Raw genomic sequence first — 17,087 nt, 5'->3', positions numbered from 1 at the left:
AAAAACATCAATACCAACAACAAAAACAACACCAACATAAACAAGTATGACGAATATAGAAAGATAACTACAAGACTACCTGCAAAATCAACTCTGGCAAAATACTCATTTTCATTTTGGTCGGGGAAAAAACCTGCTACTTATTGGTCTTACGTCGATATAATATTATTATTATTACCACTTACAACTTCTCAAAAGTTTTGAAACTCGAGATCTCAAAAAAGTCAATATCCTCCTCGAAAGAAATCCCCGTCCTAAGTTTTTCTGGCCAGTTTGGGGTCATCTTAAACTACTGAATTAGGAAGTAAATATTATTCGGCCAAAATATGAAAAGAGGATTTAGACAAAGTTTGGCAGAACAAACCGAAACAATAATTTTCTATCCACTTCCTGTTACTTTCCTTTTCTTTAATTTGTCCGTATTGATCGATTCCTTATTCATTGCATGTGTTGCATCTATTGGTTGAGATTATATCATCAAGATATGTGACCCACCGTGTCAATATGGTATGTCGGGACGGACGTATACTATTTACAGGTCTGATAACCCAAACTGCTATGCGCTCATTGCTGTAATGGAAATGCTCTCGAAACGACGCAAAATAATGTCCATTACAACAATCTTAAATCAGGCCAATCATTGCGTTCGATTACCAGACCTGTTAATTTGTGCACCTAGGTCGGGACGAATATGATGGAAATAAAATAAGCTTAATTTCTAAATGACCCAAAATCAGGAAATTAAATTTTCTTTTAAAAAATTTATAAAACAAAATTTCCCAATAAAAGCAGAGCTCAAATTTCTAAAAAATATCACTTATATCGCTCGACTTCAGATCGGAAGGTCCGGGGTTTGAGTCCCGCTCTGACCCGCGCATAGTTGAGTCCTTCTCTCACCATACTCCGATGTAAAATGAGTATGCACATTAAATGCGTTGTCTCTGTCAGAAACAAAAAGTGTATATCGCCTAACAGGCGGTATGTCTCGTCCAACATGTTAAGTGTTTCTGTTTGCTAGGGACCTCTTGTAAAGCGATTTGAGCACTTTTATCGGATATTGCTTTATATAAATGCTCAGTTTTGTTCATTTTATTTTCAAACATCCTGATCAGTTCGCGACCTAATACCTTTTTTAGACGATCGGTCACATTTCTGTTATTTCCACCCCCACATATATATATATATATATATATATATATATATATAATATATATATATATATATATATATATATAATATATATCATCGTGACCTTTGATATTTGCATGTGTGACTCGTGATCCTTTTTTACAGGACGATTGGTTTATTTGGGACCACAGTGTAAGTGTTTTTTTAGGACTTGGCTCTTATTCCTAACAGACCTGCCTACTTGACAATCTAAAAATTCGTAGTTTTTAGGAGATTAAAAATTACAGTCGCTATGGTTAAATTTACAGATCAACAATTCGATTCAATAGTCTGATATCACGTTCTAAACAAAAAAAAATCGGTATTTTTTTATTCTTCATGCTGGCTAGAACTTTTTCACATGTCATGTGATTAGAATGTATAAAAGTCAAAACATGATCGGATTTATAATGTTTTTCTCCTCTGGATATACATTTATGCTCGTGGGAAAAGTATTTCCTAAGGCGGGTGTCCGCCACTGTTCCTATAGTTTAGAACCAGTTACTAAGTTACTATGCGTCATTACGAGGGAAGTGACGTCACGACTGTTGAAACCTAATTTAGCCTCGCAAAAATGATTAATGAATAACACTTCAAACCCCTTGAAATTTTGTAGTCTGGCATCAACTTTCATTTTCAATAAGTTTTAATGACTTAGAGATGCTCACGAAGTTCTGTAATAGGATTCAATAGTCGTAACGTCACTTCCTTCCTAATGACGCATGGTAACTTAGTAACTGGCTCTAAACTATCGGAACAATGGCGGACGCCCGTATGAAATATTTCTCCGGCGAGCATAAAAACGTATCCAGAGGGGAAAAAAACACATAAATTTGATCATGTTTTGACTTTTACACATTCTGATCAAAAGGCATATGAAAAGGGAATGAAAAGTTCTAGCCAGCATGAAGAATAAAAAGTAATGATTTTCTTTGTTTAGAACCAAGAAGGCCGCCGTTGCCGGGCTGCGTGACATCAGACTCCTGAATCCAATTGGAGCCAAAATTTCGTAATTCAACGATTTTTTTGTATTACTAGGCAGGTCTGGATTTAACAAAGCGCTTTTTGTTTGTGATTAACACTCATTTCATTGTGCCCTCCATCTGTGATATCTTGTTGTGTGCCCCTGTCAACATAATTCAACAGATCGTTTGTTTTTTTCCCCTAGACCTGTATGAATATGAATGTTTTCCAATGTCTTTTACAAATCATGCTCTCCCGTTTATCTTTTATTTATTTTTCAGTTTTTTCATTTATTCATTTGTTGTTTTTTTTTATTTATCAATTTATTATTCAATTCCTTATTATTTTTGTTATTTTTATCATCATCATTATCATCATTATCACCATCTTCATTATCATCACCATTATCATCAGTATCATCATCATCATCATCACCATCATCATAGTTTTGCATTTTCTATAAATGTTGTATACTTGTCACCTCTTGTAAAAGTTATATTTGAGTTATATTTAAGTTTTGCCTTTATCGTAGTTGTAATTAATATTTGTAGATCCTAATTTCGTTTTAATAATTTGTACAGACCACCATTTTTAGTTTTCAATTTTTTTCACTATTTTAAAATTTAATTTTTAACAGTTTTACAAACGCTTCTAGATAGTTAATTTTTTTAATATTTTGAAAGACTTACCTGTTGTTGTTTTTTTTACATATTATATTTGACACCTTATTTTAATTCATTAAAATATTTCTCATGTATTTTTCTAACACAATTCTTTTTTATTCTGTATTTCGTGTATTTTTTAAAACAGAATTTCCTGTTCTATTTTTTAAAAAATGAAATATCCTATTTTATCAATTCATATTTTAGCGATCAAGATTTTCAGAAGTATCCATACATTTTTTATTGGAAGAAAAACATAATTGGGGGAGGAGAATGTATATATTTTTATTATTCTAATAATGGCTTCCATTATGTAATCTTCTTCTTCTTCTTCTTCTTCTTCTTCTTCTTCTTCTTCTTCTTCTTCTTCTTCTTCTTCTTCTTCTTCTTCTTCTTCTTCTTCTTCTTCTTCTTCTTCTTCTTCTTCTTCTTCTTCTTCTTCTTCTTCTTCTTCTTCTTCTTCTTCTTCTTCTTCTTCTTCTTCTTCTTCTTCTTCTTCTTCTTCTTCTCCTTCTTTTGTAAACGCCATTTAAACAATTAATAATTCATAATAATTAAGAGCCTTGTTCCATAAGAAAGGCAAAGCGAGACAAAAAGCTCACTTAGTGATATCGATTGATTATCGAGTGAACAATTCAAAATCTTAACAATATTCGATACGCGAATTGATACTTGCGTCATGCTCCACCAAATAGTCGGAATCGTTTATTATGTTTATTATGAATTATGTTGCGTAATATAACTGTTTTACCATATTCAATACGCTATGCACAAACATAATCGATGGCCTCAACTAAGAGTTTTTCAATATCGACTACCCAATACAAATCTCAAATCTCCGTATCGCATAATAACCGATGTCGTGACGTTCAGCACCAATCACCTCTTAATATGGCTTATTGCTTCACTTTGTCTCGCTTACGGAACATATCCCTTGGGGCCCCGATTATCCGGAAACGTGTATAGATAGAACGAAGATGGCGTCTCTCATGTCTTTGTTATTGTTTTTGCCATCCGCGTTTGTGAGTTGTTCTCACTTAACTGTATTAACCAGACTATAAACGTTCAAGGTTACACATAGTTTTGTGTGTTGGTCCGTTATACTTCCGGATGGCAATGTTATGAACTTCTTAGCCAAGCGCATACTATCTATAAGATTGACGGAAAGTCACCCGGCATCATATAATCTGACTGGACGTACACATATACTTTTTTCAATGAGTATCCGGATTCATCAAGAAAGGAATATGACCATTTTAATTGTTTTGTTAGTGGCTGAAGAAGGGTTTTGTGCCTGAAACGACGCATAATTTTATTCTTTTTCAAAGCTGTTATAAGTCCTTGGAAAAGGCTCTTTACTCACATTCTCTCACCGTACTCAGGTGTAAAATGAGTACCTGGCCGTTACCAGCGTTGTCTCTGTCCGAAAAAATGTAATATCGCCTAACAGATGTCATGTCCCGTCATAAATGTTAATTGTTGCTGTTGACCAGGGACCCCTTGTAAAGCGCTTTGGGCACGTTAAGTGGATATTGCGCTATATAAAAGCTCGTTTTATTATATATATATACGTATACCAGTATAAAATGTAAGTTTGAAAACTCCATGACAAACTGTCTACCTTATTTAAATGTTAATTTGGTTAGCCCTTGACAAACCGTCTGCTATTGTTGTATTTCAATTTAATTAACCCATGACAATCTGTCTATCACGATTGTAAATTATTTGCCTATATTATGACAAGCCATTGTTCTATATTAATTGCATTATCTCGTCACAAACAACTGTCGTGCATTGTATATCAGTTTATCCAACCCTTAACTAAATGTCCGCCATTTTATAAATATTTAATTAACCCATGACAATCCGTCTATCAAGGCTTTTGACTAGTTTGATTAGCCCCATTATAAACCGTCTTCTATTTTGTTTTAGACAGTTTAACCGATCACAAACTCTGTTCGATAATCTAATAACAAACGGGTGCATATTATATTTTTTTAGACTGATTAACCATGACAGTCCGTGCCTATTGTTGGATGTTTATTTGTTATTTGCATGCAGGACGACTCATCCAACTTTGAAATATCATTGCAATTAATTAGTCCATCTGTGAGAACCCTTTGAATGTTCCATAATTATTCATTTTGATATGGACGATTTATTAAATTGGATGATTACCGGTTCCACTGTCATTTTTTGTGTAGAGTGGCCTCCCTTAGTTCGATCAAACGAATACAGCGGGCTTCTTTTATTTTTTTATTTTTTTATTTTTTTATTTTTTTTTTTTTGTTAGAACCAAAGTCGTTTCAACTCCCTTTTTAAAAATGTCAATTTTGATAAATCAATGCATCTCATGAAATAAATGTTAAATAAGAAAATGAATGAAATAAAATAATAAGATTCCCTTGAATTCGTCCACAAGAGGAAACTTTTTTATGGTCTATTTCAAGAATAGAAGACTGGCGTTGGCAAGTGTGTAGCGCCATAAAGTGAACTAGACCAAGTCAAACAATGTATCGGGGAATAGAACTCCCTACCTTGTGGCTATAGAATATATACTAAACAGTTCTGTCAATCTTAATCATATAATCATTGTCTATATCATTGAAAGCAAAATATACAAAATATAGAAAAAGTAGAGGAATATCTTTCACTACCACAAACGGGTTTAAAAGAGCTAGAAGCACTGTGGACATAGTATGGGCCCATTGATGACTGAAAGCCAGAACGGAAAAATATAAGGAAGAATTTACCACACTTGGAATAGATGTGAGTTCAGCTTTCGACATCATATGTAGAACCAAGTTGTTATCAATCCTTGACTCATTCTTGGACAAAGATCACGTGAAGCTCATAAGATACATATTATCAATTTGAATCTGGCTGAGAATTAACAACAATATCAACCTCAACTTGGTCCCCTCATGGAGACAGCTTGAGTCCAATTCTATTCATGGTATACCTCGAATCGGCCATGAAAGAACTAAGACCAAACTTATCACCAACAAAGAAGACCGCACGTGAATTGATATACGCAGATGAAGCAGACCTAATCTTTGAATCAGAGCATCAAGCGAAAATATACACGCCAATAATATCAACTACTCTAGAAGCATGGAATCTAAAAGTGAATCAATCCAAAACAGAATATACAAAAATCAACAAAAATTTAATGAATGGAAAAGTGTACCTAAACTAGGCAATTTGATCAACAAAAATGGAGACATCAGACGACGAAAGCAGCTGGCCACCAATGCATTCAACCAACTCCAAAATTTATGGAATAGAAATAACATAATCAGTGAGAATAAACTAATACAGATTTACGAGGCACTGATTATTCCGATATTGACCTATAATTGTGGAACCTGGGACCTTACAAGAAAGAACATAGAAAGTCTCGATTTATACCACCGCAAACAATTGCGTCGTGTAATCAGAATCTATTGGCCAGAGACAATTACACATTCTGATCTCTATGAAAGAGCAAGAGTTCAACGCCTGAATGCAATAATAAAGGAACAGCAATGGAGTCTACTTGGTCACATCTAACTTCGAGAAGATTACATCCCAGCCCAACTGCAATGACAGAATATTTCCTTCATGGCAACAAATATGCAGGGAGACCACCAACATCAGTAGTAACTACCCTGAACCAGGATCTCTCTACATATCAGAAATTTCTAGATTCAGATTAGGCCGAATTAATTCCCAAAGAACTAAGAAAATCTGCAGTGCCCTCCATACTAAAGTCACAACAAGATCTCGACAGCCTCACAACTCTGGCCCAGGACCGTGGCCAATGAAAACAATTAACAACTTGGATGGAGAGTGCAGCTATACTCATCGAGGTTTTTAAAAATCTGTGACTGAATCACACAATTCTCAGCAAGCGTCATTCATAATGCGAGGCGTACTACTACTATTACTATTCTATTATTGGAAGAGCAAATCACAAATGACGGCTTGTCGATTTCGTTGCTTAAGATCACAATAAATTGTCTCCTCATCGCACCTTCATGGTGTCCAGAGAAAAAAAAAAAAAAAAAAATCACGACTGTGGCAAACACATTAAGATAGTCTTTTTATTGATCAATTTGTATCAACGATAAGCAGAAAAAGATAGTCTTTTTATTGATCAATTTGTATCAACGATAAGCAGAAAAAGATAGTCTTTTTATTGATCAATTTGTATCAACGATAAGCAGAAAAAGATAGTCTTTTTATTGATCAATTTGTATCAACGATAAGCAGAAAAAGATAGTCTTTTTATTGATCAATTTGTATCAACGATAAGCAGAAAAAGATAGTCTTTTTATTGATCAATTTGTATCAACGATAAGCAGAAAAAGATAGTCTTTTTATTGATCAATTTGTATCAACGATAAGCAGAAATATTGTGTACAACGTTCGAAAATGAAGCAGTGCGTGGGGAAATTGTTTAGCTCAAAACAGCTATTTTTCCAATTCATATAAATACAAACATGTCTTTTTTACACAATACGCAACCAATTCAGAGGTGATTATTTAATTATTTTTTTTCCTTATATAAAATTTAAATTCCATTTTTAATATATAGATACCATCCATAGTGCGAGTCTTTGAAATAACAACTCAAAGAAATCGATATTTTTTGACAAGACTTACGACATAACAAATGCAATCAACTGTGACCTGTTAGCTATCTAATATTCTTATCGACAGTCAGGGAATTACTGTTGATATTGGTAATAATCTACCTCTGTTTAACGGGGGTCCGATAGCTCAGTTGATAGAGCACTCGCTTATCACCCAAAGGGACCAAGATCGATCCCGGGTGCAGTCGAGATTTTTTACTGACCTCCCCCCCCCCCACCCCCTGTCCACCCAGCAGTGATTGGGGAGGTGGATATGTTAGATCTGACGGAAAGTACTTTGCCATTGACTAGCGTCCTATCTAAAGGTTAGCAAGCAATTGCTATTGTCCGCATCACGTGATAGAAACCGGGATAAACTTCAGCTCCATTGGGTTAATGGCTCGGAGGGACTACTACCTCTTTTTCACACGGTTTTCTGCTTTCTACAACAGTTCCTCTTCAGTCATGCCCATTCTTTGATGTTGTGTTCCCAGCGCTCTCTTTTCCTCCCTCCCTACAATGTTCCTTGGGCTCAGATATCGTAATGTCAAAATTTAGAGCTAGACAATTGTTGTCTTGTTCTAAGTTATGACATAATTTCAGACCGTAGATAGTAGATACTCAAATGTATGTCCGACTATTAAACTTTTTTTTTTTAATTCCACCTTCACCACGAGTTTCAGATGCAATTCCGAATGAATTTTTATATTTCGCATATATGTGACATGGAACAATATTTTTTGTAGAAAGAAACACATAAATCTGACGACAACGATGACCTCAAAGTGGTGCTGGTAAAGAAATTGAGTGGCTTGACGTGACATACATAAACTGTAATATCTTTCCGTATGCGATTGACCGCTGGAGTTTTATCCTACTCTCCGTTTTACAATTACCCAACCAATCATAATTTCAGATCCTTGCACTCTTGCTTTTTAGAATTCCGGATATGTTATCAATAATTGCTGAAAGCGCTTGCGAGTGCGTGATAGGAACAAGTTCGGAATTCCAAAACGCATGTGTTCAAGAAATATTTTATTCTACCCCTCAAACGATTCTTATCTACATCATTTTTAACTGATATACAAATTTTGTCAACATTTATTTTCTAATAATACTACTTGTCATCTGCCATACTGTAGTCAAATTATACGCTTGACAATTTGATGTCACAGATTATTTTAGTGACTTGATATCATTATCTACGCGTTATTATTAATTATTAATTGATTTATGATGAGTTGAATAATGTTTAAAATTTGTTACATTTTAAAAATGTAAAACGAAAGTTGGATAAAGCGCCGGCGTGCGACTGTCTATGGAACACGTATTTCTGTATCTTTGGTTATGGTTTCGTGGATTATAACTATTCTCCAAGGTTCTATACCTTTATATTTGCCCCTTCCCCTTCTCACCCTCCGGTCCTACGACGGACAATATCAAATTAGATGCTGTAGTTCTTGACATTGCTGTAGTTTCCTACTCTGCCCCCCCCCCCCCCCCCTTCTACCCTCGCCCCGGTATGTGTGTGCGTGTGGGTGTGTTTTTGTATTTTTTCGGTTTAAATTATATTATTTCAAAACTTACGACAATTTAAAACAAGTATAACAGAGCTTGATTTGCATCAATTCACTGCACTACTTGATAATGCGGAGAATTAAAGATTCGTTCTTTTCTTTTTGAGTTGTGGAAGAGGCGAGGGAATACCCATATGATCTACCTTCAGTGAGCTGATCTGCTGCTGGAAACTAAGTGTCTGCTGTGGCAACTAAGTGTGGCTCGGTGGATTAGTATCGAGCCAACATAGAGCCACATCAACGGCATGCCCTTAAGAAAGGCATTTAGTACAAAATGTTCCTTGTGGTTTCGGAGCAAAGCAGTTCTGTATGTCCCAAAATTTGAAAAGCTTCAATCAGGTTTCATGTCTCATCCTGCAAATACGTACACGTCGCTTTCATCGGTTAACATCAAAAGTAAAAGTTTTCTGGCCATTAAAAAAAAAGTAATGTATCCTGTTAGGATCCTCTTAATGTTCTTAAGGATGTTCCCAATATTGAAAAAAATAAATAAATAAATAACTATACGAGGAGATACCTTTCAATGCCAGCTAATTCTGTCATCATTTTGAGAAAATTGCTATTTTTGTAATTCACTTAATGAGTTAAGGAGGGAAAAATCTTGTCTTATAGATCAAATATACCCTAGATATGCTTTTCCCTGATGATGATTTATTTAAGTGTCCAATAATATCGAAAGAGAGTAATCGCTCATTTTCTATCAGGGCTTGCTTGACTTAGTAGGTTTTGATTGTCGACTCCTCACACGAAATCTCAATGGTTCCTTATAATTTGTGTTGTTAAAGATCATTGCCATGTAAGTTATTAAAATTATTTCATTTGAGACTAATTGGTTACGGGGTGTGTGAAGACACAATTAATCGACGTTGCTGTGTCAAATTTCTTGACCTTACATTTTATTTTTCCTTTTTTTTATTTTTGGTGCTAGTGTGGTAAATGATGTATCAACTGAAACAGGTTTTTATTTTTAACTTATGTTTTAAAGCCTTTAACATGTGACCCACCGCAACACACTGGTATTACGTATATCGGAATGAATTTGATGAAATAAAATAGTCTAGAGGAAACCTTCATAACCCTTTCATAACGTCCGCCAAAAATGTTTTAACGGAATCGGAATGCGATATATATGGGGAGTGTTATCATGATTAGTGCCGGTCTGTAGACATTGAGCATTTTTAATAAAATGTGATTTTGTATGCGGTAATCATAGGATCCATAATTGGTTACAATGGTTTTCCATACGTGACTCGCTGTTTGGCCTTGACACAGCACAGACTGAATGTGTCAGTTCACGGCAGCAAACGTACACGCCGACTGCTCCGTCTGTTTTGTTTTATCAGAACACTGATGTCTATAAACCATAATAGGTACCCTTTTATGCCCCCATCACAGTTAAATAAAAGGTAAATGCCGTTTTAAAAATAGGTTTTCAGTTAAAGTGACCCACTTTCATTCTTTCAATCATTCATTCATGTTTTCTTTCTTTCCGGTAGGTAGTAAAAGTATGGTGCTCCGTTTGAGCACAATATATGTTACTGGGTACATGTATGTGTATAGTGCACTGTCCACTAAAGCGCTTTACAAGGGATCCCTCTCTAGCCAACAGAAACACTTAACAATTTGAACTGATGTAATAGCAATATATATATATATATATATATATATATATATATATATATATATATATTATATATAATGCTCCTGGCAACCTTTTTTCCATTGATTCCAACTCTGAAAAAAAAAGAGAAATTTGTCCTATTACTATTAACTCATCACTATTATACTCCTTTTAAAAAAATGACATTTTGAGCCATGTGGCCCCTGGTGCCTGAATTTATCCCGGTTTCTGTAACGTTAATCGCCCTCATAGCGATTGTCTGTTTAACATTCAAACACTCTACCATTCAGCGATGGGCCCTTAGCCTTCACACCAGCAGTCGTCTTCTGAAATAATTGTCTGAATTGACTGAGAGTTCCAAAAAGGACTTTCTGGAAATGCAAAAGAGGAAACGAATGCGCGTATCGCTAGTGATGCGCTGGACAGGGAAAAAATTCGGACAAAATTAGATAGATGCATCAACCCCCTAAGTGCAACTGCGCATCCTGATTGCCTTGAGAACATCTCTGATGGAAAAGTAAGCCCTCAATCTGTCAATGTAGACGATTCTATCAGCATCGGTACCACGGACATGAAAGAATTTGAGAAAACATGGCCCAATAAATTCTATAAAGCACTTTCTACCAAAGTGACAACAATGGCAGCCGGGAAAAAATCTATTCAAAGTGACCGTGGTCCAATATACGACACAAGTTTGATTTATTCTCGCGCTATGGGATTAATGGCTTGTCGAGATTTTGACATGGAATCTCTCTTTAAATATGAACTGGCACCATAGCCGACAATGGAGACATGCGTACTGCTACTACAAAAGCTGCTCTGAAGAGAAATCTGCAAGAAACTGTCTCTGCTTGTGGGGGACAACATCCTGAGATCGTGATCTTAGATGGATGCGCACTTCTTTATTGTGTAAACTGGCCATCCAAAGGAACCATCCAAGACTATGTCAATAGTTTTTGGACACTCTTATTGCCGAAAATGGACAGAAGTGACGTGCACCTTGTCTTTGACAGATATCATGATTTCAGCATCAAAAGTGCTACTCGACAAAGTCGCAGTATAAAAGTTCGAACGGTACACACTCCTCTGCCTGCTCAAGGCTCAATTTTTGCCTGCACTTAGAACAAAAAGCAATTGATTAGCATACTCTGTACGGAATTAATGTCCAGGGCTGTAGCTCAACCACGTGAAAGGCGTCTCGTTATCACAGGACACGAAAATGCTCCTCTCCAAATTAAAAATGGAAAAGTCTCCACAAGGACAGACTTGGAGACGACACACGACGAAGCGGATGTCCTTATGGTGAAACAAGCAATACATGCTGCTTCATTGACCAATGTTGTTAAGGTGGTTAGTGACGATACGGATGTCTTTGTACTGTGAGTTCATTTCTACCACAAGCTTGACTTGGACTCCAGCCACTGCTCGATGATGATGGAAGCTACAAGTAGGGACCGTGGACTTGTTGACATTGGGAAAACGGTCTCGAGAAATCAAGAAATTGCGCCTTATCTTCTTGCAGCACATGCGCTATCTGGCGGTGATACTGTGGCTAAACCGTATGGTATAGGGAAAAACACAGTCATCAAAGTTCTTCAAAAGGGACACAGACTGGACAACCTTGGAAACACCAGTGCCAGTTTTGAAGATGTTATCAAGAAGCCACCTTCTTCATAACTGCATGCTACGGCGTTCACGATGAAGCAACTATGCCTGGCGCCAGGTACAAAGTTTGGCTGAAGAAAACGGGGAAAAATCATTAAAAAGGTCCCTGACTTGAAAACCATACCCCCTACCTCATAAGCATTCTGTGAGAACACCAAAAGAGCGCACATTCAGACAGCAATTTGGTATCATCGTCTTCGAAAAACTCCCTAGATTTACAACCAACAGATTTTGGATGGATGAAGTTGCCAGCAACCAAATCACTTGTTCCAACCAGAGTGCCAAGCAACACACCGAGTGTACCGCCCGAGTTCTTAGAGACTATTCAATGCGGATGTTCTTCTGAACAACCTTGTGGATCATCAAAATGTGGCTGTGTTGCCGCGCAGCTTCCATGCACAATATTTTGTAAATGCCATGATCGTGAGTGTTGTCAAAATCGCCTTTATCAAGCTGCTTCCGTGTCAAGCGATGAGTCAAGTGACAAAGACATTGATGATGAGTGATTTAGTTTACCAGAGATACATGTCAGATATGCCGAAAATTGTCATTCTATTTTTTGTCCTTCAGTAAATATCAATGTAAAAAATCAAAGGCGAAGAAAACTAAAGACTCAAAACAAGGCACGGTCTTTCTATATGGAGACTCTCTCCGTGTTTTTGTGTGATCTGACACCTTTTCCACACAAAATGTCAATTTTGATTATCCCAATTATACTTTCACCGCTGTAGGAAATTTAAATACCAACAAATAGCATAAATAACATAAATTCTGTATTGGTCTTGTCAAGGCCTTCAATTTGATACCAAACACGGCTATATTTTGGGTCATTTTACGAGACCATCTTGGCAGTGACCTTGACCTTTTGGATAGTTAAATTGCTAATAACTTGTCAACTATTCGGCCAATTTTTTAAACAGAAGTATTTTTGTAATTGATTTGACTAAATCTTTCATTCTGTATAATATAAAATGATTTTTGAGGATTTTTAAAAATGACCTTTTCGTGACCTTTGTGACGTAATTTCTCAAAATGCTCAATGTGCTCAGGGCAGCACTATTCAGACATTTAATCTTGAGATGTTCAACTTTGATAAAATGCACAAAAAAATTTGGCGGACGCTTTTTTTTGGGTTATGGTTAAAATCATGATTTGGCAACCAGACTAAAAAGTGAGTTTAAAGTCATAATAATCAGGAATATGGAATTTGTTGGGGGGGGGGGGGGGGGCGAGGGTACCCTTTAATAAATTGAATTTTTACCTCCCCAAAAAACCTTCTATACTTAATCACAGTCTGACATTTTTGGCTACAAAATCAGTTTTTAGCATCTAAACTTGTTTTTACTTTCAGCTTAATTTCCTTCACCTCGTACATTCCGACATATTATACTTGAGTTTTAAACGTGAACTAGCCTATTATAAAGCGCAATATCCACTAATCGTGCTCAATGCGCTTTACAAAGGTTCCCTGACCAAGCGCAACACGTAACATGTAGAACAACGAGACATGACGCCCGTTAGGCGATAATACATTTTTTTCCGACAAAACCGGCCAGATACTCATTTTCCAACTGATTACGATGAGAGAATGTGAGTAAAGAGCCTTTTCCTAGGACTCAACTATGCGCTTAGCGATGCTCGAGTGCAATAATATCTTGTTTTGACTCTTTTAAACAAAAACAAAAAATGGACAAACGCCTACCGAAAGTGCATCAGAGTACATAATATTATTATGCTTAGGCAATAGGTTGTAGATAGACTTCGTGATTTCCTTCAACTATTACCCCCCCCCCTCTTCCCCCGCCTCTCTCTCTCTCTCTCTCTCTCTCTCTCTCTCTCTCTCTCTCTCTCTCTCTCTCTCTCTCTCTTCTCACATATCCCATTCATTATAAATGTCTTATTTACCTTTGTGGCTTTATAGTAGCCATTGCTCCCACCGCTACCATCATCAAAAGTTTTTAAATTGTCATATTCCTGTTGTTTTTGTTTGTTGGTTTTGTTTGTTTGCTTGGGGTTTTTTTTGGGTTTTTTTTTTTTGGGGGGGGGGTTGATTGATTGGGCTTTTTGGGTTTTTGGTTTTTTTTTTTTGTTTTTTTGTTTTTTTGTTTTTTTGTTTTTTTTTTTTTTTTGTTTTTTGTTTTGGGGTTTGTTTGTTTTTGCGAGACAGTTGGGGTTTGGTTTGTTTTATTGGGGTGGGGGGGGGGGGGTGTTAAATTTTGGTTTTTGTTGTTTTTTCTGTAACTTTGACATCAACAGGATAAAAACTTGATTGGCGTGAATTTATAATCCTGTCTTTTTTACGTCGATTTGTAGATGATTGAGCTAAGGGTTCTAGACCAAGATGTGCATACTGCTGTATTCTGACAAACCTTTTAGCCTAATGGCTCTATCTATTCCTTCTTTCTCTCTCTCTTTTCTCTCTCTCTCTCTCTCTCTCTCTCTCTCTCTCTCTCAGAATCCCAGATGCTGGGTGAGGTTCCTGACCTCCCATAGTGGGCAAGGGGGTACATGTCTTCTATCCCCTTATAACTGTTTTCCAACATGCTTTATGTCTTTGTCTTGGAATGAGATTACTTGTTTTTTTTCCTGGCCCTGGCCGGAGTCCTAGCTGGGAGGGAAACAGTCAAATGCATAGTTATTGTTTTGGGAGATGATATTTTTTTTTCCTTGTAAATCATCTCTCTGTTCTGTATTATTATATTTGTTATTTTCAATGTATAATGTAAGCATTTGAGTGTATTCCTCTTTGTTGGATTTTGTGCTTGTGTCCGGATGAGACTTATAGGTGACCTCAAACTAAGTACATTGGTGGTCTGCTCTTGGAATCTACATCTAATCCCTATTTATTTCCAGTTCCCCTATGTCTTACTTTTTCTTGGGTGCTTTAATTGTAATTCTAGAACTTTTTACTATCCCATTTACTTCCTTTTTACTGGCGCTGGTATAACCTAAATGTGTTGCAAGCGCCGTAAAACCCTTAAAAACAAACAAACAAAAAACAATCTCTCTCTATCTCTCTCTCTCTCTCTCTCTCTCTCTCTTTCTCTCTCACTCACGCTCTCTCTCTCTCTCTCTAATATATATATATATTATATATATATATATATATATATATATGTATGGAGAGAGAGAGAGAGAGAGAGAGAGAGAGAGGGGGGGGAGGGAGAGAGAGAGAGATATAGATAGATAGATAGATAGATAGATAGATAGATAGATAGATAGATAGATAGATGGATATATATGAGTGTTGGTGAGTACCTACTTGTAGATATCAGAGTGCTCGGTAATATAAATTAGAGTATCTATAATAGATAAAGGAAACTCACATTTTTGTCGGGATATATGTTTCAGTGCTGACGCACCTCTTCGGCTGACTATAAATCCGTAGAGTGCGTTTTCCTGACGTCCTTTTTGCTTGTTCCGGTGCGGTGTGTTTTTTTTCTCATTTGGGCAGTGATTAGTGTTGTCATGTGCTTCCTTGTTGTATTGCAAGCATATATATATATATATATATATTATATATATATATATATATATATATATATATATATATATCTAATATTTGTGTCGATCCGATAGTGATGTCGTTTCTTCTTCTCTTTACTAGCCTATCCTGCTTCTTTGGTTTGTGATTGTATTTTTGACAGAGGATATTTTTTTTCTGTAAATCTTCTGCCTGTTTGTTCTTGGTTATTTATAATTTAGCTTATGATATCTTTAGGTTATGATTTTGATTTACATTTGTGCTATTTTTGTTAGATTGCTTGTTTTTTGGTTTCAGCGGTCTCTCATATAACCTCAATTGTGTTGGAAGAGACCTAAAGCAACAAACAAACAAACAAAAAAATAATATTTGTGTGTGTGCGTGTGTGTGTTTTCTTTTTATCAGTCACAATTATTTTGTATTATTTATGTGTTGTGTGTATGCCCTATATTCATTTTGGATTGCAGTGTACCCAATATATTCATCTAGCATTGAAATAATTTTTGAAATCACTCTTATAACATAGGTGATTTCACTGGACAAATATGTGCTTTTCTCGATTGAGATCAGTGGAGCTACAAACGCACTTTCCTCTATAATATTTTTAAACACTCAAATCGTTTGCAGAACCATGGCGAACATCATTTTGGATTGACTGATTATCATACTGACCATTATTATGATTGGAATTACCACCATAATAACCATTATTATGATTGGAATTACCACCATAATAACCATTATTATGAGACGGATTACCACCATAATAACCATTATTATGAGACGTATTACCACCATAATAACCATTATTACGACTACCACCACGATGACCATTATTATGAATGGTATGACCACCATGATAACCATAATTCTGATTGGTTTGACCACCATGAGGTGAGGTCTTTGGTTTTTACAAGCTTGATATCCATAAACTCTCTCACAGCTGCATCTAAATTACAGTGACGTTTAGCATCATGGATCAAAGCGGTGTTCAGATTACGTGGTCCGTTAGGATTACCCTAAATGTATTAATAGAAAAAAACGTGATCTAAATTATACGTAGATCGTGATGCTATCAAAACAAACTTATGGTTTTTGGGATTAGGTTGCGGGATGAAAACGCAAAGAATTTGGTCAAGGTCACGTATCGTCGGTCTATGGGAAATATTTTATCTTATTTGTCTATTTAATTTCATTGCTTTTTGATGGTTTAATAACGTGATATTAAAACCTGATACATACAATCTTTTATTTGAGTGATACACGAGGGAAATGGGAAGGAATGAAGAGAAATGGGGTCATATCCCATACTATGCGCAGCTTTTACTACTT

At 36.0% G+C, this 17,087-nt stretch overlaps 1 protein-coding gene across 12 annotated transcripts in view; it reads left to right on the top strand.

Annotated features, from left to right (window-relative positions):
- Positions 1–17,087, top strand: part of LOC144966454 (uncharacterized) — a 147,697-nt gene that overhangs the window by 56,660 nt on the left and 73,950 nt on the right. For 7 of the 12 annotated variants that reach the window (XM_078902992.1, XM_078902990.1, XM_078902989.1 and 4 more), the window contains exons 6-7: positions 1,294–1,320; positions 16,383–16,649. The exons of 1 other annotated variant lie outside the window; for it this stretch is intronic. In XM_078902992.1, the coding sequence (XP_078759118.1) occupies positions 1,294–1,320; positions 16,383–16,649 (294 nt within the window). The remainder of the gene's footprint in view (positions 1–1,293; positions 1,321–16,382; positions 16,650–17,087) is intronic. 4 more of the 12 variants (XM_078902997.1, XM_078902995.1, XM_078902996.1 and 1 more) reach the window with 1 other exon arrangement.

This window comes from Berghia stephanieae, chromosome 2, assembly GCF_034508935.2.
Source record: "Berghia stephanieae isolate SIO BIC M18660-M18661 chromosome 2, UCSD_Bste_1.3, whole genome shotgun sequence".
NCBI classification, from domain to species: domain Eukaryota; kingdom Metazoa; phylum Mollusca; class Gastropoda; order Nudibranchia; family Aeolidiidae; genus Berghia; species Berghia stephanieae.
The sequence above is the reverse complement of the archived record's forward strand: the minus strand, read 5'-3'. Positions and strand labels throughout refer to the sequence as shown.